The 25,742-nt window shown below is 30.4% G+C and overlaps 5 protein-coding genes and 1 pseudogene across 6 annotated transcripts; 4 read left to right on the plus strand and 2 right to left on the minus strand.

Annotated features, from left to right (window-relative positions):
- Positions 1-482: 482 nt before the first annotated feature.
- Positions 483-4,375, plus strand: LOC145755684 (N-acetyllactosaminide beta-1,6-N-acetylglucosaminyl-transferase-like). The gene is made up of 7 exons (XM_082571935.1): positions 483-1,175; positions 1,480-1,610; positions 1,790-1,987; positions 2,085-2,215; positions 2,323-2,504; positions 3,472-3,536; positions 4,036-4,375. Exons 1-7 carry the CDS (start codon positions 483-485, stop codon positions 4,373-4,375), a joined length of 1,740 nt encoding a protein of 579 aa, XP_082428061.1.
- A 3,712-nt stretch (positions 4,376-8,087) lies between these two features.
- LOC145755685 (voltage-gated potassium channel regulatory subunit KCNF1-like) lies at positions 8,088-10,913 on the minus strand. The gene is made up of 11 exons (XM_082571936.1): positions 10,870-10,913; positions 10,686-10,805; positions 10,436-10,557; positions 10,090-10,199; positions 9,859-9,993; positions 9,495-9,686; positions 9,205-9,384; positions 8,948-9,082; positions 8,661-8,793; positions 8,309-8,451; positions 8,088-8,151 (listed from the first exon to the last, which is right to left on the minus strand). The coding sequence occupies exons 1-11, from the start codon at positions 10,911-10,913 to the stop codon at positions 8,098-8,100; spliced, it is 1,368 nt and encodes a 455-aa protein (XP_082428062.1). The 3' UTR covers positions 8,088-8,097.
- A 1,182-nt stretch (positions 10,914-12,095) lies between these two features.
- On the plus strand, positions 12,096-14,055 carry LOC145755686 (N-acetyllactosaminide beta-1,6-N-acetylglucosaminyl-transferase-like). The gene is made up of 5 exons (XM_082571937.1): positions 12,096-12,788; positions 13,096-13,226; positions 13,294-13,491; positions 13,585-13,715; positions 13,832-14,055. Exons 1-5 carry the CDS (start codon positions 12,096-12,098, stop codon positions 14,053-14,055), a joined length of 1,377 nt encoding a protein of 458 aa, XP_082428063.1.
- Positions 14,056-15,042: 987 nt separating this feature from the next.
- On the plus strand, positions 15,043-17,076 carry LOC145755687 (N-acetyllactosaminide beta-1,6-N-acetylglucosaminyl-transferase-like; annotated as a pseudogene).
- A 1,074-nt stretch (positions 17,077-18,150) lies between these two features.
- Positions 18,151-25,072, plus strand: LOC145754691 (beta-1,3-galactosyl-O-glycosyl-glycoprotein beta-1,6-N-acetylglucosaminyltransferase 3-like). Of its 2 annotated transcripts, none has more exons than XM_082570796.1 (5): positions 18,151-19,045; positions 20,964-21,094; positions 21,361-21,558; positions 21,842-21,972; positions 24,951-25,072. In XM_082570796.1, the coding sequence occupies exons 1-5, from the start codon at positions 18,323-18,325 to the stop codon at positions 25,004-25,006; spliced, it is 1,239 nt and encodes a 412-aa protein (XP_082426922.1). In that variant the 5' UTR covers positions 18,151-18,322; the 3' UTR covers positions 25,007-25,072. The 2 variants fall into 2 exon arrangements, with proteins under 2 accessions (XP_082426922.1, XP_082426921.1); XM_082570795.1 differs by lacking the exon at positions 24,951-25,072 and adding an exon at positions 22,099-22,508.
- Positions 22,498-25,489, minus strand: LOC145754692 (N-acetyllactosaminide beta-1,6-N-acetylglucosaminyl-transferase-like). Its single transcript, XM_082570797.1, has 6 exons — positions 25,334-25,489; positions 24,164-25,029; positions 23,866-23,996; positions 23,411-23,608; positions 23,175-23,305; positions 22,498-23,098 (listed from the first exon to the last, which is right to left on the minus strand). Exons 2-6 carry the CDS (start codon positions 24,866-24,868, stop codon positions 22,911-22,913), a joined length of 1,353 nt encoding a protein of 450 aa, XP_082426923.1. The 5' UTR covers positions 24,869-25,029; positions 25,334-25,489; the 3' UTR covers positions 22,498-22,910.
- Positions 25,490-25,742: the final 253 nt, after the last annotated feature.

Below are 25,742 nucleotides of genomic sequence, written 5' to 3' on the forward strand. Positions count from 1 at the left end.
AACTTAGCTACTTGGATTTAAATAAGATATTAACAATTTTAAAATGCTTATAGATTATTTTTTTAGTCTTGATTTTTTTTAACTAGAGTTACGAATAAAACGCTACTTTAATCTTACACAATAATTTTTATTCACTAGTATCGTTCCATTCGATTACATAATATATATTCTTTTAATATTCATGAACAAATATTTAAACAAAAAGTTATTATCACTTTGAAAATCAAGTTTACTGCGTTATTTATTAGACGAAATACAATGCCATGTTCTGTAATATAAAAACAGTAAAATATAAGCAGTAAAATATGTGTTATTACCTTGTTTGTTTTTACGCAATATTGGTAGGCCTACATGTTTCCTCCAGTAGGGATTTTTTTTTCTTATCTGTGTTAATAGTTAATAGTGTAAGCTGGGAAGGAAACTTGCTTACTAAATAGACACGTGAAAATAGATCTTGGTCTGAAAGTGGAATCAACTGAAGAATGAAGCAAATCTTTCGAAAACTTAGTTTTTTTGCGGTGTTTGCCATAGGATGTATAGTAGTTAACCAATTGTTTGAATCCACGAGGTATAGTTATTATTTTTCAAAAACAATCCGGAAAGCTGCGTCAAGGTCGTTACTTACATTTAAAGACAGTGTTATTAATAAAAAGTTAAAGGATAATGTACAAAACAGCGTGCATTTACGTAAAAATGACGCCGAATTAATATACTGTAACAGATTAATAAAAAACCAAACATTTAACAAAGCGCCGCGGGTTGATCTAACTACAGACGGAGAAGTATTTCAAAGTGCTTTTAACAACTGTTCAACGTTTAAAAACAACTACAAATTTCGTGAAAATAATGTCAGCAAAGAAGAATTAGATTTTCCAATCGCGTACTCCATTTTAATTTACGAAAACGTTCAACAGTTCACCAGACTTCTAAGCGCGATTTACACGACGAACAATTACTATTGCGTTCATTTGGACGCGAAATCTAGCTTGGAAACTGAACGAGCCACTTTGGCAGTGACGTCATGTTTTCCAAACGTTATCATGACGTCACATAGAGAGAATGTGACGTATGCTTCCTATGAAAGACTACAGGCCGACATCAATTGCATGAAGGAACTTTTAAACCTCAAAAACGAAAACAACAAATGGAATTATTTAATTAATCTTTGTGGACAGGTTTGTTAACTCCGAAAAATGTTTCCAATAATCAAATTTAATGTGTTTAAGTACTGTTTCTTGGTGAGCACAACCTTAACTTGAACCTGTATAACGTGAATTTATCACTGAGGTGGCATGTTTACACATACCGTTTTTCATAAAACAAATATAAAGTGTCACTTTTTTGTATGTTTAACCTACCCGTTTACCTTATATTGAATGTCGTCTATAAAAATACCAACGTCTCATAACAAGTACACCACCAAAAATAACAAATTAAAAGAATTTGTGTGTGAAGTATTAATTCATGATTTTTTTAAAGGATTTTCCGTTACGAACAAATCTCGAAATAGTTCGCCAACTTAAACTTTTAAAGGGGACAAATGTTATTCCAGGACAAGATGTTGCAAATCGTGACGCGGGCACTTTACAAAGAACGAAATGGATTTACGAGTAAATACATTCGATATAATTTTGTCATGAAGTTAATATTCTCAGTGGCTAAACGGTTTTTGTTGTAAAGTGAATCATTTACCAAAAAAGCTTTTTACCTAAAAGAAAAAATTTGAGTTGAAAATATGCGTAAAAATTATTTGTCTGAAAATAAAAGCTTTTATGTGTTTAATTTTAAGGAAGCAAAATGTCAGCGTTGATGACCATTTTGAAACTAAAATGGTTCGGACAAATATATCTCACGTTCCCCCGCCCCACAACCCGATAATGCGAAAAAATTTAGCTTACAATTTTTTCTCGAGGCCTTTTTTAAAATGGGTGTTGTATGAAAGCAAAAAAGCAAAGGAGATTTTAGAATGGACAAGGCCAACATACAGGTATACTAATTAAAATGTATGCTGTGGTTTATAAGTTACAGTACTTTTTTAGTAATTAATATCTAATTTAAAGTAATAATAAAAATTTTAAAATTAGTCCGGATGAAAATTTTTGGCTCCTGGTGAACACGTTACCCGACGCTCCTGGTGGCAAAGAAACAAGCAGTTGGTGGAGTGTTGTCAGATATATTCGGTGGATGTTTAAAAAAAATAATAACCTTTGTCAGGGTACCTAATACTAGTTTTATAGCTTTAATAATATTTAAGTAATATTTTTATGTCAATAAATGTTACACCCCTAGATAAATGTAATATTCAAGGTTTATGTTATAAAGGTTATGTTCGACACTCTATCTGTGTTTTTGGCTCGGGGGATCTCCCCAAACTGGTTCAACACCACGAACTTTTTGTCAACAAACTCGACATTCGTTTCGACTCTGACGTGATGACCTGCTTACGTCGCTGGTTGGACGAACGATTCGAAAATCGAATACCAGACTACAAAATTCCAAAATGGGTGACCTGATATGGTGCTTTAGAAAAATAGTGGGGCGTTTTTGTATATATCACGGAGTGGACTAGTAACACGGGGGTATTATGAATCAGTTGGTAAAAAATAACTTGTTTCGACAAAACCGAAGTTAAAATAAACTAAAATCTATAAGGAAAAGTAATTAAGGTAATCGCGGAAAATTCGATAAAGTTTTCGACACCAGATGGCAATCGACCTCCATCTTGTTTTAATTGAATTTCGAAGTTATTAGAAATTCGTGGCATTGCAATATTATTTCCGTTTCAAGCACGTTTCTAATTTACTATCCTGTTTTAATATTTCAAGTTTAGTTTCAGAACAATCCATGTTGGCTTTTTTAGTCTATAAAGTATATAGTCGATGTAGCCTATAGGTTTTCATATTAGAATTTTGTTTACTTATTGACTTTAATATTTTTTTATCTTTTATACTGATTTTTGTTTTTGTACGATATATATTCAATTTTATTACCAATAAGTCGATTACAATACAGTCCGTTATGTTTGAATGTTACAAAATTTAGAGTAAGTGGTTGTGGTTTCAAAGGATAGACGTTTATGGTTCTTAAAAATAAAAAAGGCAACTCTTTTAAGTAAGCACTATGTCTTTCAACATTAACTGTAAACATAGTTTAAAAAATTATTTGATTAATGTTCACTTTCCGTTATTGTAAAGGAAGTCAGAATTTATAAACAATATTACAAAAAACTTAATAAACTTCTAGCGACACTAAAGGCCGGAAGCGATTTCACATTAATGAAATAAAGTTGTTTATATGTGAGTGCTGTTTATATGTTAGTTTAGTTAATCTTTATAAAAACTTGTTTAAGAAAGATGTGTGTAGGTTTAACATACAACGATTGAAAGCATGTCCAAGTAGTAAGTTGTTAAATTAAGTATTTATGGTTGGATTTGAATACTTGATTTAGTTTTTTTATTGCCTTACTTTTAGCAATCAAAATTCCTAAAACAAGGAAACTCAGTTAAGTCTTTTATTCTGGGATTTTTCGAGTATGAGTAATTGTAAAAGAATATATGTTTCCTCATGTAGGGAAAGTTTCCTCATGTAGGAAAAAACATATTAATTTAAACGATGTAACTTGACCTAAAAGTGGAATTAACCATAAGATGACAAGTATTATTCGAAAACTCAGCATTTTTGCAGTCTTTGCAATAGGCTGTATAATATTTAATCAAATGCTAGTGTCAACGAAGTGTAGTTATTACGTTAGAAAAATAACTAGGAACGGTGCGTCAAAACCATTCATCACTTCAGGAAACAGAACTACTACTACTGTAAAGTTAAATAATCATGTTAGAAATTTCAGTGAAAATTCATTTCCTAACGGCGAGTCGTTTACCAGCAGTGAAGCCGAACTACTATATTGTAAAAGATTAATAAAGAATCAAACTATTAACAAAGCGCCGCGCGTTGATTAACTACAGACAAAGAAGTATTTCAAAATGCTTTTAACAACTGTTTAACATTTAAAACTGAATACAAATTTCGTGAAAGTAATGTCAGCAAAGAAGAATTAGATTTTCCAATCGCGTACTCCATTTTAATTTACGAAAACATTAAACAGTTCACCAGACTTCTAAGCGCAATTTACACGACTAACAATTACTATTGCGTTCATTTGGACGCGAAATCTAGCTTGGAAACTGAACGAGTCACTTTGGCAGTGACGTCATGTTTTTCAAACATTATCATGACGTCACATAGAGAGAATGTGACGTATGCTTCCTATGAAAGACTACAGGCCGACATCAATTGCATGAAGGAACTTTTAAACCTCAAAAACGAAAACAACAAATGGAAATATTTAATTAATCTTTGTGGACAGGTTTGTTAACATTTTTTATTATGGTTCGAAATCTTAGATTTCGAAACATATTGTTATTGTCATTATTATGGTTCGAAATCTTAGATTTCGAAACATATTGTTATTGTCATTATATTTATTATTATTGTTTTTATTCTTATTTGACGAATTTTGAAAGACGATAACTTTTGTTCTTTAAAACTAAAAGTTCTAAATTTTTAGTATGTTTGTTATTATCCCAACGAATCGCAAACCTCCTATTAACGACATTTAATTATCACTAATTACTAATTAATATATTTTATTATTAAAATTTAAAGATTAAATTTGCTGAAATTTTAATATGTTGTTGGTATTATTATTTTGTATGTTGTTATTTAAAATGAAGACTTAACTCTAGCTAAATATCGTTTAATCATTATTTTTGTTTTTTTATAAAATAATGAATCAGTGTGAGTTTAACGCTTGAATAATTTAATAGCGTTCTGGTCGCCGTCAAAAATCGTCCTTTTCGCTGTCCATTAAAGTAAAAAATATTGGTTGAAAATTTAAGTAAAATGTTAAAATATAAGTAAAAAATGTGTAAAATTTTTGTTTCAATTGTTTTGTTATTATTATATTTTAATACTTGTTTGATTACTGAAAATTAGGATCGGTATTTTGCTTTTAAAATTAGTTTACTTTTATATTACAATATCAATGAGTGCGTGTTCGCTTGTTAAAATTAGGTTTAAATATAAAAAAGTTTATATTTAAATTTATAATTTAATTAATAAACCTACTAAATAAATTATATTTATAAAAAAGAATCAAACAATTTCGAACCATATTTTATTTATCAAATAAATCTAGTATTTATTATTATTATTGTTTTTATTCTTATTTGACGAATTTTGAAAGACGATAACTTTTGTTCTTTAAAACTAAAAGTTCTAAATTTTTAGTATGTTTGTTATTATCCCAACGAATCGCAAACCTTCTATTCACGACATTTAATTATCACTAATTACTAATTAATATATTTTATTATTAAAATTTAAAGATTAAATTTTCTGAAATTTTAATATGTTGTTGGTATTATTATTTTGTATGTTGCTATTTAAAATGAAGATTTAACTCTAGTTATTATTATGGTTCGAAATCTTAGATTTCGAAACATATTGTTATTGTCCGTATATTTATTATTATTTTTATTTTTATTCTTACTAATCCGAATTTTGAAATCGAATAACTTTTGATTTTGTGTATATAAATTTTTAAAATTTTAGTATGTTGTTTATTATCATATTGTGTTCCAATCCTCCTATTTTGATAATTTAAATATTATTAATTAGTAATTAATAGGTGTTTGTTTATTAAAATTTGGAGATCGTTATTAAGTTTTCAAATTTTGGTCAGTTATATATCATAATATTAATAACTCGAAAATCGATTAAAAATTTAATTTTTGTTTGTTTATTATATTTAAATTCTTGTTTGTTTATTAAAAATAAAAGTTTGATATAAGGCATTTAAAATTTAATTATGGTTCGAAATCTTAGATTTCGAAACATATTGTTATTGTCATTATATTTATTATTATTGTTTTTATTCTTATTTGACGAATTTTGAAAGACGATAACTTTTGTTCTTTAAAAGTAAAAGTTCTAAATTTTTAGTATGTCTGTTATTATCCCAACGAATCGCAAACCTCCTATTAACGACATTTAATTATCACTAATTACTAATTAATATATTTTATTATTAAAATTTAAGGATTAAATTTGCTGAAATTTTAATATGTTGTTGGTATTATTATTTTGTATGTTGCTATTTAAAATGAAGATTTAACTCTAGCTAAATATCGTTTAATCATTATTTTTGTTTTTTTATAAAATAATGAATCAGTGTGAGTTTAACGCTTGAATAATTTAATAGCGTTCTGGTCGCCGTCAAAAATTGTCTTTTTCGCTGTCCATTAAAGTAAAAAATATTGGTTGAAAATTTAAGTAAAATGTTAAAATATAAGTAAAAAATGTGTAAAATTTTTGTTTTAATTGTTTTGTTATTATTATATTTTAATACTTGTTTGATTACTAAAAAATTAAGATCGGTATTTTGCTTTTAAATTTAGTTTACTTTTATATTACAATATCAATAAGTGCGTGTTCGCTTGTTAAAATTAGGTTTAAATATAAAAAAAGTTAATATTTAAATTTATAATTTAATTAATAAACCTACTAAATAAATTATATTTATAAAAAAGAATCAAACAATTTCGAACCATATTTTATTTATCAAATAAATCTAGTTATTATTGTTTTTATTCTTATTTGACGAATTTTGAAAGACGATAACATTTGTTCTTTAAAACTAAAAGTTCTAAATTTTTAGTATGTTTGTTATTATCCCAACGAATCGCAAACCTCCTATTAACGACATTTAATTATCACTAATTACTAATTAATATATTTTATTATTAAAATTTAAAGATTAAATTTGCTGAAATTTTAATATGTTGTTGGTATTATTATTTTGTATGTTGCTATTTAAAATGAAGATTTAACTCCAGCTAAATATCGTTTAATCATTATTTTAGTTTTTTTATAAAATAATGAATCAGTGTGAGTTTAACGCTTGAATAATTTAATAGCGTTCTGGTCGCCGGTCAAAAATCGTCCTTTTCGCTGTCTATTAAAGTAAAAAATATTGGTTGAAAATTTAAGTAAAATGTTAAAGTATAAGTCAAAAATTTGTAAAATTTTTTTTTTAATTGTTTTGTTATTATTATATTTTAATACTCGTTTGATTACTAAAAAATTAAGATTGGTATTTTGCTTTTAAATTTAGTTTACTTTTCTATTACAATATCAATGAATGCGTGTTCGTTTGTTAAAATTAGGTTTAAATATAAAAAAAATCATATTTAAATTTATAATTTAATTAATAAACCTACTAAATAAATTATATTTATAAAAAAAAATCAAACGATTTCGAACCATATTTTATTTATCAAATAAATCTAGTTATTTTTATTATAAGCAGTCCGTTACGTTTGAAAATTTTTTAGAGTAAATGGTTGTGGTTTCAAAGGATAAACGTTTGTGGTTCTTTTAAAAAAAAGGGCATTAGCTGTAAACGTAGTTAAAAAAATATTTGATTAATGTTCACTTTCCGTTATTGTAAAGGAAGTCAGAATTTATAAACAATATTACAAAAAACTTAATAAACTTCTAGCGACACTAAAGGCCCGAAGCGATTTCACATTTATGAAATAAAGTTGTTTATATGTTAGTGCTGTATATAGGTTTAGATTTAAGAGTGGAGCACACGCATGGGTACAGTTTGGTTAACAAGAAGGGGGGTCACTACCATATTGACACCACCCCAGATGAGATTGAATATTTGGGTTACTTCATTCCTGCTGAAAAGATTTTTAGAGTGGACAGACCTACTGTCACCCACAATATTGGCAGAGATTAGGAATTTGATTTAATTTTGTATTTCTAATCTATCAGCAATTACAGTATGCAGGTAATGGCTTTTAATTCATTTTTAATCCTACCGATGGAAGTTGTTTAACTTTTGTACATATCATATACCTTACATTTTTAATTTCTACACATAAATATATGCAATCACACTTAGAAAAAATTGAGGAACCGTTTGAGTTGTTAATAATACATATATTATAATTTATACAACTTTGCAACAATACAATAAAGCAAATTGAGGTATAAAGGTTATAATATAAATAAAAAGTGCAATAATTGTTAAAGTTTAATGGATTTTCTTAGCTCCTCCTGTTTTGTACCTTCCTGTAATTTCTAAAAAAATTATTTAATTGCGAAATCAAATACCAGTATAAATATAATAAAGAAAATGTAAGGAGTGTTCCGTTGCTAAGGTATGTTATAGAAGGGTAAATTATTTTTATAATATGTATAAGAAATATATTTCAAATTTTTTTATTGTAATTCTTACCAATAGTTTAAGTGCTCGTTTAAAAGCCATCTCCGATGTCCTCTGTTGTTGATAACATTTTGTGAAGTTATTAATTATTGGATGTATGGGCATCGCTATAGCAAGCAAACCGACCAGAAAGGATAATGATGTCACGATCTTACCTAAACAAAACAGAAGTGTTGACTTGAATATTTTTCTAGGCACAGGTTTGGTATATTTAACGTAAAAAAAGGCTTTAATATGCCCAACTTTAAGACTATGCCATGGTGATAGCATGCCAAGATTGCTAAGAGTTTTATACCGTGAAAAACACAGCTTTCGAATAGGTAAGAATAAAAAAATATTTAATGTTAATCAGAAGCTGATATACCTGGTATAGTTTTCGGCACGATGTCACCATAACCAACAGTCGTAATTGTAACATCAGCAAACCACATTGCTTCTCCTAAATGAGGAAATAAATCTCGATCTTCAAAGACGAAAAGAAGTCCAGCTAATATGACCTAATAATACATTTAAAAAATGTTGATTTCTGAGTACATATATTCAAATAGTACTTGATACAACGAAACTATCGTAATGATTCTGGTAAGGTAGACCTGGTGTTGTATATAAGTGTTTAAAGTATGTAGCTTGGTACATTTATGGTTTATTTACCATTCCAATAAATAAAAATATCGAGAGCATGATTAACTCGTTGCTGCTTTTTTGTAAAGTGACACAAAGAAGTTTTAATCCTTGGGAGTGGCGACCAAGTCGGAAGATTCGAATCACTCTTAGAACACGAAGCATCTTAAAAATGGGAAATATTATAACTTAAAACGCTTTAGAAAAAGTATCTTCAAGTTATGCCTATTACAAAATTGGCGGATTCTATAAGTTTTTACAAGTTAACTAAATTCGTTGTATCTAACCATTGTGATTTTCTGCCATGTTTCGATTCCACTAATTGCATCGACCCGAAAGATTTGAAGAAAGAAAGGTAAAATTGTTAGAATGTCGACTATGTTTAAAAACTGAATCATAAAAATTCCCTTTTTCGGAGCAACACAGAACCGTATCACAAACTCAAATGTGAACCAAGACATACACACCTAAAAACGCAGCGTTGTTACAAAGTGACTAAAAATGCAAGGTTCGGTTGCTGTAAACCGCGGAGTCGAATCGAAAATGGAGTCTTGAGTTTTTAATGTTAAAACCTTACTGTTTCGATGGTTTTTAGAACTGGAATCTCGTGTTCAATTCCGTTCTCGTCCACAGTGTAATAGTCAGGTAAAGTTCCAGTAATGTATGAGGCAAACGATAGAAGAATAAAACCGATCGAGAAAACCATCCACACTTTAGCGAGTGTGGATGACGATGGGTCTTCAACGATACTCCATATATATAAACGTATCTGTGGATAACAGTTTATTTGCCCGATATTTTAGACATATTACTAAAATTTAAAAATCTACTCAAAGGTCTTTTCTTGCTTTCTACAGTTACAGTTATTTTTAAAATCTTCTCAATTGTTAGGACATCAAGGTTAAAGATTTATACAATAAAGGTTATCCTAAGTTTATTACCGTCTCTATATTATTTTTAAGTGTTTTCCATGATCGGATGGTCTCTAGAAGGTTTTGTCGATTCATCTTCAGATTATACCGGAACAATTTGTCCCGAATCATAGCTTCGTGTCCTTCCACTAACTGGTTCATTTCCTAAATATTTAAGTAACCCAACTTAAAGTCCAAAAAGAAAATTAAACTTTTAATGTTTCATGTACTTCTATATCGTTTATACTTTATAGATGTTACCTCCACTCTTTCAGAGCAACAAGCATCGAGTTTTGTTTCATCCGCCCCCCAATAAACAAGTTCTTGTCTTAGAAGCATTGGGCACGCGGAGAAGGGAATATGAATCTTAACTGCAATGAATGTTTTTTTTTAAATGTTAATTTCTATAAAACAGAAAAAAAAACAAAGCGTAGATGCTAATTTTGTTAAATTGTTTTCTTATCCAAATTATATTAGTTTTAAACATTTGTAACGGTATCTTCATTCAAGTTTATGTTTGAAATACTACATAAAACTTGCTTAGCTTTAAAAATATTTTAATTAAAAACTTTGTATACTTTAAGTAATAACTCCGTTTAAAACTTACAGCCACGATACGCAGCAAGGATATACTGGAAGGTTTGATGGCTTCGGTCGAAGTAGAATTCGTTCGGCATATTTTCGTTATAATCGTCGCACAACGACATTATTGTCTTATTCGTCAACTGCCTAATTAAAATAACAACGCTGACAAATATCAAGTATATCGTCATCTAAGTCTATATACTTAGCCTATTACTGCCAGTTTATTGTCTTAAAATAGCACATGGCTTACGTAGGATTTATTTAGTGCTTACCGGTACTCGTTTAAAATTGCGATTCGACTGTTAGGTAAATATTTGATTTGCTTTTCGTTGACTTTGAACTTTTTACCTCCAATATTAAGAATAATTCCGTCGTAAGTTTGGCAAGTATTTCTGCCAAAATTATTAAAAATAAAACGTTAACATGTTATAGTTATGTGAAATCATTAGATATTACCTTTCAATAACTTCATTTTCTTCTGGAATAACCTCTAAAGTCATTGCTTGAATATAGAATAGACTTGAATAAAATCAAATAACTCTTGTAAATACCTTTACCCATCTAACCAAACTTTGTTAATATTCTTTTTAATTTATATATTTTATGCGTAAACAAAATACGTCCATAGGGAAAACTCTATTTTAATTTCTACCCAGATTAGATTAACTCATTTAGGTTTATAAGCGAGTAACATGCAACTAAATTAGCTTGTGGATTGGATGTATACGGCACGTTAATTAAATCGTTAACTTCATTTACGCTTAATTCGCATATGTACAATCTTGTGTTGATATGTGTTGATTGCAACTGGTGTTTATAATTAGTGGTAAAGATATTTAACGTTGAACTTGCCGTGAGCTAATTTTATAATCTTGACTTACTGCTTTTGATAATACAGATATCGCACTCAAAATCTTGTATATTTGTGGTTTTGGCGTATTTATGCAAAGAAAACTTAGAGCCCAAATGTTCTGTATTAAAATTTTAATGTTATATGTATATAGGCATGGCATCGGACTACAGGCCCAAAAGTTTCGTTTGTAACGCGCCAATTCCACATTGTTTGTTTTTAAGGCCGACGTATGGCGAAAAAAAAGCACATTACAATTTTGACAACCCTTTTCTCCAAAAATTCAAATAAATATATTACTTTACCCTATAAGTTAATATCAAAAAAATCGAAAACAAAAAGCAGACACAAACTTAGCTACTTGGATTTAAATAAGATATTAACAATTTTAAAATGCTTATAGATTATTTTTTTAGTCTTGATTTTTTTTAACTAGAGTTACGAATAAAACGCTACTTTAATCTTACACAATAATTTTTATTCACTAGTATCGTTCCATTCGATTACATAATATATATTCTTTTAATATTCATGAACAAATATTTAAACAAAAAGTTATTATCACTTTGAAAATCAAGTTTACTGCGTTATTTATTAGACGAAATACAATGCCATGTTCTGTAATATAAAAACAGTAAAATATAAGCAGTAAAATATGTGTTATTACCTTGTTTGTTTTTACGCAATATTGGTAGGCCTACATGTTTCCTCCAGTAGGGATTTTTTTTTCTTATCTGTGTTAATAGTTAATAGTGTAAGCTGGGAAGGAAACTTGCTTACTAAATAGACACGTGAAAATAGATCTTGGTCTGAAAGTGGAATCAACTGAAGAATGAAGCAAATCTTTCGAAAACTTAGTTTTTTTGCGGTGTTTGTCATAGGATGTATAGTAGTTAACCAATTGTTTGAATCCACGAGGTATAGTTATTATTTTTCAAAAACAATCCGGAAAGCTGCGTCAAGGTCGTTACTTACATTTAAAGACAGTGTTATTAATAAAAAGTTAAAGGATAATGTACAAAACAGCGTGCATTTACGTAAAAATGACGCCGAATTAATATACTGTAACAGATTAATAAAAAACCAAACATTTAACAAAGCGCCGCGGGTTGATCTAACTACAGACGGAGAAGTATTTCAAAGTGCTTTTAACAACTGTTCAACGTTTAAAAACAACTACAAATTTCGTGAAAATAATGTCAGCAAAGAAGAATTAGATTTTCCAATCGCGTACTCCATTTTAATTTACGAAAACGTTCAACAGTTCACCAGACTTCTAAGCGCGATTTACACGACGAACAATTACTATTGCGTTCATTTGGACGCGAAATCTAGCTTGGAAACTGAACGAGCCACTTTGGCAGTGACGTCATGTTTTCCAAACGTTATCATGACGTCACATAGAGAGAATGTGACGTATGCTTCCTATGAAAGACTACAGGCCGACATCAATTGCATGAAGGAACTTTTAAACCTCAAAAACGAAAACAACAAATGGAATTATTTAATTAATCTTTGTGGACAGGTTTGTTAACTCCGAAAAATGTTTCCAATAATCAAATTTAATGTGTTTAAGTACTGCTTCTTGGTGAGCACAACCTTAACTTGAACCTGTATAACGTGAATTTATTACTGAGGTGGCATGTTTACACCTACCGTTTTTCATAAAACAAATATAGAGTGTCACCCCTTTGTATATTTAACCTACCCGCTTATTTAATATTGAATGTCGTCAATAAAATAATTGCCAACATCTTATAACAAGTACACCACTAAAAATAAAAAATCGAAAGTATTTGGGTGTGAAGTATTCATTCATGATTTTTTTAAAGGATTTTCCGTTACGAACAAATCTCGAAATAGTTCGACAACTTAAACTTTTAAAGGGGGCGAATGTTATTCCAGGACAAGATGTTGCAAATCGTGACGTGGACACATTAAAAAGAACGAAATGGATTTACAAGTAAATACATTCAATAAAAAAACATTTACCTAAAATATATAAAAGCTTTCATGTGTTTATTTTTAAGGAAGCAAAATGTCAGCGTTGGCGACCATTTTGAAACTAAAGTTGTCCAGACTAATATATCTCACATTCCTCCGCCTTACAACCCGATAATGAGAAAAAATTTAGCTTACAATTTTTTCTCGAGGCCCTTCTTAAAATGGGCGTTGTATGAAAGCAAAGAAGCAAAGGAGATTTTAGAGTGGGCAAAGCCAACATACAGGTATATTAATTAAAGCCATACTGCTGTGGTTTATAAGTCACACGTACTTGCTTGGTAATTATTTATAAAAAATTATAACTTTTTAAATATTAGTCCAGATGAACATTATTGGCTCCTGGTGAACACGTTACCCGGCGCATCTGGTGGCAGAGAAACAAGCAGTTGGTGGAATGTTGTCAGATATATTCAGTGGATTAAAAAAAATAATAATAACCTTTGTCAGGGTACCTATCACTAGTTTTATATTTATTTTTAATAGAAAAAAAACTTTTTAAGATAGGGTTGACTTTAATACTATTTAAGTAATATTTCTTTATGTCAATAAATGTTACACCTCTAGATAAATGTAATATTCAAGGTTTATGTTATGAAGGTTATGTTCGACACTCCATCTGTGTTTTTGGATCAGGGGATTTACCCAAACTAGTTCAACGTCAGGAGCTTTTCGTCAACAAACTCGACATTCGTTTCGACTCTGACGTCATGACCTGCTTACGTCGCTGGTTAGACGATCGCTTCGAAAATCGAATACCCGACTACAAAATTCCGAATTGGGTAACCTGATATGGTCGTTTAGAAAATAGTATTTAAAATATCACGGAACGGATTAGTAACACGGCGGTATTATAAATCAGTTGGTAAAAAATAACTTGTTTTGACAAAACCGAAGTGAATATAAACTAAAATCTATAAGGAAAAGTAATTAAGGTATTCGCGGAAAATTCGATAAAGTTTTCGACACCAGATGGCAATCGACCTCCATCTCGTTTTAATTGAATTTCGAAGTTATTAGAAATTCGTGGCATTGCAATATTATTTCCGTTTCAAGCACGTTTCTAATTTACTATCCTGTTTTAATATTTCAAGTTTAGTTTCAGAACAATTCATGTTGGTTGTTTTAGTCTATAAAGTATATAGTCGATGTAACCTATAGGTTTTCATATTAGAATTTTGTTTACTTATTGACTTTAATATTTTTTTATCTTTTATACTGATTTTTGTTTTTGTACGATATATATTCAATTTTATTACCAATAAGTCGATTACAATACAGTCCGTTATGTTTAAATGTTACAAAATTTAGAATAAGTGCTTGTGGTTTCAAAGCATAAACGTTTATGGTTCTTAAAAATAAAAAAGGCAACTCTTTTAAGTAAGCACTATGTCTTTCAACTGTAAACATAGTTTAAAAAAATTATTTGATTAATGTTCACTATCAGTTATTTTAAAGGAAGTCAAAATTCATTAACAAATATTTAAACCAAAAGTTATTATCACTTTGAAAATCAAGTTTACTGCGTTAAATATAAGCAGTAAAATATGTGTTAAAATATAAACAGTAAAATATAAGCAGTAAAATATAAGCAGTAAAATATGTGCTATTACCTTGTTTGTTTTTACGCAATATTAGTAGGCCTACATGTTTCCTCCAGTAGGGATTTTTTGTTCTTATCTGTGTTAATAGTCAATAGTGTAAGCCGGGAAGAAAACTTGCTTACTAAATAGACACGTAAAGATAAAACTTGGTCTGAAAAAGGAATCAACTGAAGAATGAAGCAAACCTTTCGAAAACTTAGTTTTTTTGCGGTGTTTGCCATAGGATGTATAGTAGTTAACCAATTGTTTGAATCCACGAGGTATAGTTATTATTTTTCTAAAACAACCCGGAAAGCTGCGTCAAGGTCGTTACTTACATTTAAAGACAGTGTTATTAATAAAAAGTTAAAGGATAATGTACAAAACAGCGTGCATTTACGTAAAAATGACGCCGAATTAATATACTGTAACAGATTAATAAAGAATCAAACTATTAACAAAGCGCCGCGGGTTGATTTAACTACAGACAGTGAAGTATTTCAAAATGCTTTTAACAACTGTTTAACGTTTAAAAACAACTACAAATTTCGTGCAAGTAATGTCAGCAAAGAAGAATTAGATTTTCCAATGGCGTACTCCATTTTAATTTACGAAAACGTTCAACAGTTCACCAGACTTCTAAGCGCGATATACACTACAAACAATTACTATTGCGTTCATTTGGACGCGAAATCTACCTTGGAAACTGAACGAGCCACTTTGGCAGTGACGTCATGTTTTCCAAACGTCATCATGACGTCACATAGAGAGAATGTGACGTATGCTTTCTATGAAAGACTACAGGCCGACATCAATTGCATGAAGGAACTTTTAAACCTCAAAAACGAAAGCAACAAATGAAATTATTTAATTAATCTTTGTGGACAGGTTTGTTAACTTTAGTAATTGCTATAAGATATCACGTTTAAGTTGTTGAAGTAGCGCTTCTTTGTGAGCACAACCTTAACTTAAACCTGTATACGTGAATTTATTACTGAGTTGGCTTGTTTACACCTACCGTTTTTCATAAAACAAATATAGAGTGTCACCTTTTTGTATATTTAACCTACCCGCTTATTTAATGTTGAATGTCGTCTAGAAAATAATTGCCAACGTCTCATAACAAGTACATCATAAAAATAAAAAATTAAAAGCATTTGGGTGTGAAGTATTAATTCATGATTTTTTTAAAGGATTTTCCGTTACGAACAAATCTCGAAATAGTTCGACAACTTAAACTTTTAAAGGGGACAAATGTTATTCCAGGACAAGATGTTGCAAATCGTGACGCGGGCACTTTACAAAGAACGAAATGGATTTACGAGTAAATACATTCGATAGAATTATGTCATGATGTTAATATTCTCAGTGGCTAAACGTTTTTTTGTTGTAACGTGTGATGTTTACCAAAAAAGCTTTTTACCTAAAAGAAAAAATTTAAGTTGAAAATATGCGTAAAAATTATTTGTCTGAAAATAAAAGCTTTTATGTGTTAACTTTAAGGAAGCAAAATGTCAGCGTTGGCGACCATTTTGAAACTAAAATGGTTCGGACAAATATATCTCACGTTCCCCCGCCCCACAACCTGATAATGCGAAAAAATTTAGCTTACAATTTTTTCTCAAGAGCTTTTTTAAAATGGGCTCTGTATGATAGCAAAGAAGCAAAGGAGATTTTAGAATGGACAAGGCCAACATACAGGTATACTAATTAAAATGTATGCTGTGGTTTATAAGTTACAGTACTTTTTTAGTAATTAATAACTAATTTAAAGCAATAATAAAAATTTTAAAATTAGTCCAGATGAAAATTTTTGGCTCCTGGTAAACACGTTACCCGACGCTCCTGGAGGCACGAAAACAAGCAGTTGGTGGAGTGTTGTCAGATATATTCGGTGGATGTTTAAAAAAAATAATAACGTTTGTCAGGGTACCTAATACTAGTTTTATAACTTTAATACTATTTAAGTAATATTTCTTTATGTCAATAAATGTTACACCTCTAGATAAATGTAATATTCAAGGTTTATGTTATAAAGGTTATGTTCGACACTCTATCTGTGTTTTTGGCTCGGGGGATCTCCCCAAACTGGTTCAACACCACGAGCTTTTCGTCAACAAACTCGACATTCGCCTTGATTCTGACGTGATGACCTGCTTACGTCGCTGGTTGGACGATCGCTTCGAAAATCGAATACCAGACTACAAAATTCCCAAATGGGTGACCTGATATGTTGGTTTAGAAAAATAGTGGGGCGTTTTTGTATATATCACGGAGCGGACTAGTAACACAGGGGTATTATGAATCAGTTGGTAAAAAATAACTTGTTTCGACAAAACCGAAGTTAAAATAAACTAAAATCTATAAGGAAAAGTAATTAAGGTAATCGCGAAAAATTCGATAAAGTTTTCGACACCAGATGGCAATCGACCTCCATCTCGTTTTAATTGAATTTCGAAGTTATTAAAAATTCGTGGCATTGCAATATTATTTCCGTTTCAAGCACGTTTCTAATTTATTATCCTGTTCTAGTATTTCAAGTTTAGTTTTTAGAACGATTTATGTTGGTTGTTTTAGTCTATAAAGTATATAGTCGATGTAGCCTATACAGGTTTTCATAATAGAATTTTTTTGTTTATTTATTGACTTTGTTATTTTAGTAATTTTTATCTTTTATACTGATTTTTGTTTTTGTGCGATATGTACTTAATTTTATTACCAATGAGTTGATTACAATACAGTCCGTTATGTTTGAATGTTGCAAAATTTAAAATAAGTGCTTGTGGTTTTAAAGGATAAACGTTTATGGTACTTAAAAATAAAAAAGGCAACTCTTTTAAGTAAGCACTATGTCTTTCAACATTAACTGTAAACATAGTTTAAAAAAATATTTGATTAATGTTCACTTTCCGTTATTGAAAAAAACCTAACAACCTTTTAGCGATACTAAAGGCCCAAAGCGATTTCACATTTATGAAATAAAGTTGTTTATATGTTAGTGCTGTTTATATGTTAGTTTAGTTAATCTTTATAAAAACTTGTTTAAGAAAGATGTGTGTAGGTTTAACATACAACCATTAAAAGCATGTCCAAGTAGTAAGTTGTTAAATTAAGTATTTTTGGTTTGATTTGAATACTTGATTTAGTTTTTTATTGCCTTACTTATAGCAATCAAAATTCCTAAAACAAGGAAACTCAGTTATTCTGGGATTTTTCGAGTATGAGTAATTGTAAACGAATATATGTTTCCCTATGTAAGGAAATTCCTTCCCGAGCTATGTCGCTAATACTATAGGATATTGCATGCTAACCAAACAGATATATTAATACATCCCGTTGGATAACCGCATTATATTTATGTGTAGGTTAATGCTGTATCACTAGTGCTGAATCCTACAAATAATATTGGATGAATGTTACGAAACCTCTTAATTTAAACGATGTAACTTGACCTAAAAGTGGAATTAGCCATAAGATGACAAGTATTATTCGAAAACTCAGCATTTTTGCAGTCTTTGCAATAGGCTGTATAATATTTAACCAAATGCTAGTGTCAACAAAGTATAGTTATTATGTTAGAACAATACCTAGGAACGGTGCGTCAAGACCATTAGTCACTTTAGGAAACATAACTACTACTACTACTGTAAAGTTAAACAATCATGTTAGAAATTTCAGTGAAAATTCATTTCCAAACGGCGAGTCGTTTACCAGCAGTGAAGCCGAACTACTATATTGTAAAAGATTAATAAAGAATCAAACTATTAACAAAGCGCCGCGCGTTGATTTAACTACAGACAAAGAAGTATTTCAAAATGCTTTTAACAATTGTTCAACGTTTAAAAACAACTACAAATTTCGTGCAAGTAATGTCAGCAAAGAAGAATTAGATTTTCCAATCGCGTACTCCATTTTAATTTACGAAAACATTCAACAGTTCACCAGACTTCTAAGCGCGATTTACACTACAAACAATTACTATTGCGTTCATTTGGACGCGAAATCTAGCTTGAAAACTGAACGAGCCACTTTGGCAGTGACGTCATGTTTTCCAAACGTTTTCATGACGTCACATAGAGAGAATGTGACGTATGCTTCCTATGAAAGACTACAGGCCGACATCAATTGCATGAAGGAACTTTTAAACCTCAAAAACGAAAACAACAAATGGAAATATTTGATTAATCTTTGTGGACAGGTTTGTTAACATTTTTTATTATTTTTATTATAAGCAGACAAATCTAATATTCAGAATTAAAATGTATTGCGGTTTTGCACCATGTCGTTTGTAGCCTAGAGTCACGGGCCGCAATGTCGAGAGTTCGAGCTGCATTAACGCCATAGGCTACCGTTAAGCCCGTCATCATAGCGTTTACATATTGCTTAAAAACGTATTGAAAGTATATTTATTCCTAATAAAAACAAAAAAGGTGTTTTAAGTCTTGAATGCCATATTATTTAAAAAAATATCTAAGCTGTGTTTTTGCACTATATTAGTCATTCGTTGTTGTTTATTTACAATTTGATGATCTAAGGCTACGTTTCCACATAGGCACAGAGCAGGTTTTTGGCACCAGGAACGAAAACAAAGCCCAGTGTGAACGACGAAATTGGTTTTCGTACCAGGTTTCACAATGCGTAAAATAAGCGGTTTTCATGCCTGGTTTGGGTATGAAAACCCAGTGTGAACGCTGAAGTTATGAAAACATAATAGTTGTAAGTGTAAACAAAAAAAGGTTTTTAATCACGCGTTGTTGTTTATGTAACCACTTTTTTGAATATTATGAAATTTGTAGATTCTTTTTAGTAGACTTTGATTCTTTCAACCAAAGCTTTTGTGCTCTTTTTAGTCGTTTTTTATTCTGTTTGTAAAATAGGAAAGTTACCGCTTGATTCATAATTTAAAACAATAAGTTATGTCTTGTTTGTAAGCCTAAATATGGCTTAACTAGGCTTTATGAAAACTTTGTTATTGAATAAAAAATAAGACCAAACGGCAAACAAAAACCGGCAGCGTGGTGTAGTGATAAGAACTCTTGCTACACTACCATGAGGTCGTGGGTTCAATCCCCACTGATCTCAAGCTGTAGCGCCCTTGAGCAAGGCGCTATAAACTGTATGAACTCCTGCTGAGCCAGCACTTAATCAGCAGCATAATTACCGGGCAATTATAGTCTTTATAATATTCCAAACTGCCACAGGCAACTCGAGACTGGGTCGGAGTAACTTATGTTACTCTATGTTTAAGTCGCGCATTCGACTTTCCCACATCGAGGATAAAGATATATATACAAAAAAAAACAAAAAGGTTTACTAGACTTAACTTTTCACATGTCTAATAAACAGTTTGCCTGACAAACAGACAGTACATTCATGCTCCACAATTGGTTTTGAAAACCACTTTTTTACACGTTGTGAAACCTGGCACGAAAACCAAATTTTAATCGTTCACACATGTTAAAATTTTCGTTCCTCGTGGCGAAAACCACTAAGTGTGAACGATGTTTTTGAATAAGTGTAAACGCATCAGAATTTGCCACAAGGTACGAAGGTGGAAACGCAGCCTAGGATTAAGTCTATTTTTATTGGGTGTCGTTTTTTATGTGGATTGTATAAGTAAAGGAAAGTAAAATGGTAATTGTAAAGTACAGTGAATATTTACTTTACTTATCTAGACTTATAAAATTGCCAACGCAATTTTCATGTAACTATTTTAATGAAAGAACAAAAACAATTTTTATTAGAAAAGTCGCGTTTCCTTTTTTCTAAATACTTCATACTCCATCACTTTTTATGGAATAAATTTCCCTTATAAATTAAATACTTGTAAATATGAGTCTACATCAATTTTGTTTATTTAAATAATTTTGTTTTCGAATTCACATCGTTACAGTTATTTGTATTACACTTAAGTTGTCAGACAGTCTGGCGTTGTAACTTGACAAAAGTTTATTTTTAAAAATTTTATCAGCTTAAATATATTTAAATAAAAGAAATGTTAGTGCACGTAAATTTGCACCTTGAACCAATTGCATTTAAATGACGCATTTCAACTTGTCGAGTAACGTTTGTCATGCACTTTTATGATAAGAATATTGCCTCTTCTATTTTTAAAGGACTTTCCGGTGCGAACAAATTTCGAAATAGTTCGCCAGCTCAAAATTTTGAAAGGAACGAACGTTGTGCCTGGTCATGACGTCATGGAAGACGAAGTAGAAACTTTAAAACGAACAAAATGGAAATACGAGTAGGAGCTTTTTTGTTACATAAAACTCTGTGGTTGATGTGGGCGCCAGTTTGTACTGCAGTGAACTAATTTAGCAACTGGGTGTAAATAGAAAAACATTAAGTACCACACTGCATTACTTGAAAATTTTAAAATTAAATTGGTTCAAATGGGCATACCTATTAAATTTACCATTCCTTTTTGGCAACTAGTATTACAGCTTTGAAATTTACTCTCGCACAACAAAAGACGATTGTTTAAAGATTCTGTTATTTCTGTTTTTCTAGAAAAAGGAATGTCAGCGTTGGCGACCATTTTGAAATCAAAATGGTCCGGACAAATAAATCCAACGGTCCTCTGCCACACAACCCCATCATGCGAAAAAATTCAGCTTATAATATTTATACGAGAGATTTTTTAAAATGGGCGTTGCTTGAAAGCAAAGAAGCAAGAGAAATTCTGGAGTGGTCAAAACCAACTTTTAGGTATTGACTTAAAAGATAAATTGTATGACTTATAAGCCTAAATTGTAAATTAAATATATATACAAAAGACAAACAAATTAGCCTTGCTTTAATAGGCTTAGTTTTAAAAGTCACACATTCGAATATAATTTCAATGATAAAGGTTTCTTGAATAAGAATTTAAAACCAAATTTGCTGTTGTGAGTGTGGTGGTCTAAAGATCTATGTGAACATAATAATATGTTGACTGTAAATAAATTCACTCAGTAATTTTTCTTAAATGTAAAATTTGTTTAAATATTAGCCCAGATGAACATTATTGGTTATTGGTAAACACTCTTCCTGATGCGCCGGGTGGAAACAAATCACCAAGCTGGTGGAGTGTCGTAAGATATATTCAGTGGTTGTATAATAGGCCGAATGCTGTGTGTAAAGGTAATAAGGGTTGCTTTTTTTAAAGCTTAATATTGCCTATGCATCTAAGTCCATTCCTATAATTCTTTTATGGAAAAAATTATCAAGAAAACCGCAATTTCTAATTTAAGTTTATGTCACTTGAAGGTTATAATCGTCATGGTGTTTGCGTTTTTGGTTCGGGGGATTTACCCAGGCTAGTCCAACGCCACGAGCTTTTTATCAACAAACTAGACAATCGTTTTGACTCTGACGTCATGACTTGCTTACGTCACTGGTTGGACGATCGCGTCGAAAATCGAATCCCCGACTATAAAATTCCTAGTTGGCTTTAACATCAATTTATAATTTTTTTTTATGTATTGTAGCAATATTGGTATTTGGTTTTTATTGTTAGAACAAATTAAAGTTAATTTGGGCTTAATTTTGGGTTATTCAATACGTTTACTTACTATAGCTTGTACTAATACTAAGTATCATACTGTGCTCATTTATTGAATATGTTATTTTGTAATTGTATTTTTATACAGATCCGTGTTTATAATAAATCCTGTTATAGTTTTATAAGTATGTGCTTTGTTAAATCACAAGTTGGTTGTTTAGTTGCAAGAATGGAAAGTGATGGTTTTAAATTGAAAAATTAACACATTGTTCCAAGATAACAAAATGCGTTTTTATAAAAAAGTGTTAATAGATTTTTAGTAAAAAATTTATAGAAAACATTTTTAACTAAACTAATACAAGAAAAAATCTTTTAGTTTTTAAATACAACAATAAAAGCTATGGTTTTTTATTATAAATTAGAATCGAAAGCAACCAATAAAAAATTAATAAATAGGCGCAAATAACACATGAAACTTCGTTGAACTTAGTATAACAACCACATACCCTTTAAAAAAAATTAAATAAAAATAAAGTAAAAAAATATAGGAAATGTTTTTTATGTTTTTGGGATCAAGTTATAACCAACTTGGAATTTTGTAGTCGGGTATTCGATTTTCGAATCGTTCGTCTAACCAGTGACGTAAGCAGGTCATGACGTCAGAGTCGAAACGAATGTCGAGTTTGTTGACGAAAAGTTCGTAACGTTGAACCAGTTTGGGTAAATCCCCCGACCCGAAAACACAGATAGAGTGTCGAACATAACCTTAAAGGTAATATAAACTTATATTTTCGCTGGTATTTACCTATAAAAGTATTACTATAACTTAAATATATATTACCACGACACATGTCTTTTGTTTTTTCGTTTATCCATTGCACGTATTTGACAACACTCCACCAACTAGTTGTTTCTCTGCCACCAGTTGCATTAGGTAAAGTGTTTATCAAGAGCCAATAATGTTCGTCTGGACTAATATCAAAAATTCTATTATTACCTTGAATAAATAATTAATTACCGAGCAAGTATATTACGCGTGGCTTATAAACCACAGCAGTATGCCTTCAATTAATATACCTGTATGTTGGCTTTGCCCACTCTAAAATCTCCTTTGCTTCTTTGCTTTCATACAACGCCCACTTTAAGAAGGGCCTCGAGAAAAAATTGTAAGCTAAATTTTTTCGCATTATCGAGTTGTGGGGCGGAGGAACGTGAGATATATTTGTCTGGACAACTTTAGTTTCAAAATGGTCGCCAACGCTGACATTTTGCTTCCTAGAAAAATAAAATAAACTATTTAACAATATAATTTTATCACAAAAAGAACAAACCCTACTGCCCGAATATCAGGCATTTCAAAGGGCACTTAACTACTTTAAGCACTTGTAAGTACTGCAATGTTCTAATTTTATCCTGGGTTGTTCTAATCGAGGTATCCGAGTAGGCTACCACCTACCTTCGCAATAGAACAATTTTCCGTTTTTAGAACATATTTAGAACATAAAATAATTTGCCAATGTTTTTTTTGTTACTTGTGAATCCATTTTGTTCTTCCTAAAGTGCCTACATCATCATCAGCGACATTTTGTCCTGGTATTACATTCGTCCCCTTTAAAAGTTTGAGTTGGCGAACTATTTCGAGATTTGTTCGTATCGGAAAATCCTTTAAAAAATTATTATGTCAAAAACCACAACGCTGCCAAATTAGACATACATTATTCAATATAGAAAATGTACGTCTAACCAATTTTTCTTATGACTTAGTCTTTTAATCACATTGCCAAACTTTAAACTTAATAAAAGTTAAAATAATACAAAATATTAACAAACCTGTCCACAAAGATTAATTAAATATTTCCATTTGTTGTTTTCGTTTTTGAGGTTTAAAAGTTCCTTCATGCAATTGATGTCGGCCTGTAGTCTTTCATAGGAAGCATACGTCACATTCTCTCTTTGTGACGTCATGATAACGTTTGGAAAACATGACGTCACTGCCAAAGTGGCTCGTTCAGTTTCCAAGGTAGATTTCGCGTCCAAATGAACGCAATAGTAATTGTTTGTCGTGTAAATCGCGGTTAGAAGTCTGGTGAACTGTTGAACGTTTTCGTAAATTAAAATGGAGTACGCGATTGGAAAATCTAATTCTTCTTTGCTGACATTACTTTCACGAAATTTGTATTCAGTTTTAAACGTTGAACAGTTGTTAAAAGCATTTTGAAATACTTCACTGTCTGTAGTTAAATCAACGCGCGGCGCTTTGTTAAATGTTTGATTTTTTATTAGTCTTTTGCAGTATAGTAGTTCGTCTTGTTTTCTGATTATTTGTATGTTGTCAGGTGGTTTATATTCAGTATAGTTTATAAGGTTATTGTCTAACTTGTTTATGGTTACACTGTCTCTGAATGTTAGCGATGACTTCGATTTTCGTGTTATTTGTGAAACATAATATTTCCGTGTCACTAGCAGCTGGTTAACTATTAAACAACTAATTGCAAAAACCACAAAAATGCTGAGTTTTCGAGAAATCTGTTTCATTTTTGACCTTGTTCCATTTTTAGATTGAGTTACATTGTTTAAATTAATTTGTTTTCACTATTAATCTTGTAATATTTTGTAGGATGCGGGCTTTACATACAAAATTTTGTCGGTGGTTCTGATTTTACCTACACATGAGAATCCTGCAGGTATCCTACATCCTGTGTGAATATGCACATTTGAATAATATAGGAATTAGATAATATATTTTTATGCGCCATTAAACATACAGTATAAAGCAAGAATAGACTGCATTTTAATGTAAACATCTTGGATATTTTTTCAGTTATTTTAACAAATACCAAAAACAACATAATTTTTAGCCTTCCTTTGCTTACTTGTTTTAAAAACTAAATTTTTTCTTTTTTTATTACATTAACTAGTTTACAAACCTAGGTACATGATAAACACATACATCGACACTCTACTATAAGCGGATGTCTTTATAATGATCAATGAGCTTACCTTGGTTTAATAAAACAGCCTTTTCAAAAATATTCTTTTCAAAATTTTTTTCTATTTACTCAATAAACTGGCTTAACAAATAATAAAGAATATTCTATTCTAAAAGTAAAAGGATTCGTGCTTTTTAACTTTTAGAATAGAATTTGACTCATTATATGTTAATGAGTCATACTTTCATATTTTAAAATATTATGAACCTTTTTTCGTTACAATTTCTGAATTTCTTACTGTTTAAAAAATAGTTATTTATAGATATTTATTAAATCTCATTTTATATTAAATGCCCATGCCCTTATAGTGAATAGAAAATCCTATGCGTTTTTACAGATACTGTTTATTGTACATACTATTTTTATGCCGCTGTTGGTTTATAGCAGCTTAATCATCCGTAAAAAGTACTCAAAACTCC

The sequence above is a fragment of the Corella eumyota genome, chromosome 6 (genome assembly GCF_963082875.1).
Source record: "Corella eumyota chromosome 6, kaCorEumy4.1, whole genome shotgun sequence".
Taxonomy (NCBI): domain Eukaryota; kingdom Metazoa; phylum Chordata; class Ascidiacea; order Phlebobranchia; family Corellidae; genus Corella; species Corella eumyota.

Excerpts from the sequence above, each read along its gene's own strand:
- LOC145755684 (XM_082571935.1), top strand. The coding sequence starts at position 483 with ATGAAGCAAATCTTTCGAAAACTTAGTTTTTTTGCGGTGTTTGCCATA. Across the intron at positions 2,216-2,322 it reads AAATAATAACCTTTGTCAGG|GTTATGTTCGACACTCTATC; the intron begins GTACCTAATACT and ends TATGTTATAAAG. Across the intron at positions 3,537-4,035 it reads CTGGGATTTTTCGAGTATGA|TAATGTCAGCAAAGAAGAAT; the intron begins GTAATTGTAAAA and ends ATTTCGTGAAAG.
- LOC145755685 (XM_082571936.1), bottom strand. The coding sequence starts at position 10,913 with ATGACTTTAGAGGTTATTCCAGAAGAAAATGAAGTTATTGAAAG. Across the intron at positions 8,794-8,947 it reads TATTTTTATTTATTGGAATG|GTCATATTAGCTGGACTTCT; the intron begins GTAAATAAACCA and ends ATGTATTATTAG. Across the intron at positions 8,152-8,308 it reads AACGAGCACTTAAACTATTG|AAATTACAGGAAGGTACAAA; the intron begins GTAAGAATTACA and ends TAATTTTTTTAG.
- LOC145755686 (XM_082571937.1), top strand. The coding sequence starts at position 12,096 with ATGAAGCAAATCTTTCGAAAACTTAGTTTTTTTGCGGTGTTTGTCATA. Across the intron at positions 13,227-13,293 it reads AGAACGAAATGGATTTACAA|GAAGCAAAATGTCAGCGTTG; the intron begins GTAAATACATTC and ends TTTATTTTTAAG. Across the intron at positions 13,492-13,584 it reads TGGGCAAAGCCAACATACAG|TCCAGATGAACATTATTGGC; the intron begins GTATATTAATTA and ends TTTAAATATTAG.
- LOC145754691 (XM_082570795.1), top strand. The coding sequence starts at position 18,323 with ATGACAAGTATTATTCGAAAACTCAGCATTTTTGCAGTCTTTGCAATA. Across the intron at positions 21,095-21,360 it reads CGAACAAAATGGAAATACGA|AAAAAGGAATGTCAGCGTTG; the intron begins GTAGGAGCTTTT and ends CTGTTTTTCTAG. Across the intron at positions 21,973-22,098 it reads GCCGAATGCTGTGTGTAAAG|GTTATAATCGTCATGGTGTT; the intron begins GTAATAAGGGTT and ends TGTCACTTGAAG.
- LOC145754692 (XM_082570797.1), bottom strand. The coding sequence starts at position 24,868 with ATGAAACAGATTTCTCGAAAACTCAGCATTTTTGTGGTTTTTGCAATT. Across the intron at positions 23,306-23,410 it reads TGGGCAAAGCCAACATACAG|TCCAGACGAACATTATTGGC; the intron begins GTATATTAATTG and ends TTTTGATATTAG. Across the intron at positions 23,099-23,174 it reads AACAAAAGACATGTGTCGTG|GTTATGTTCGACACTCTATC; the intron begins GTAATATATATT and ends ATTACCTTTAAG.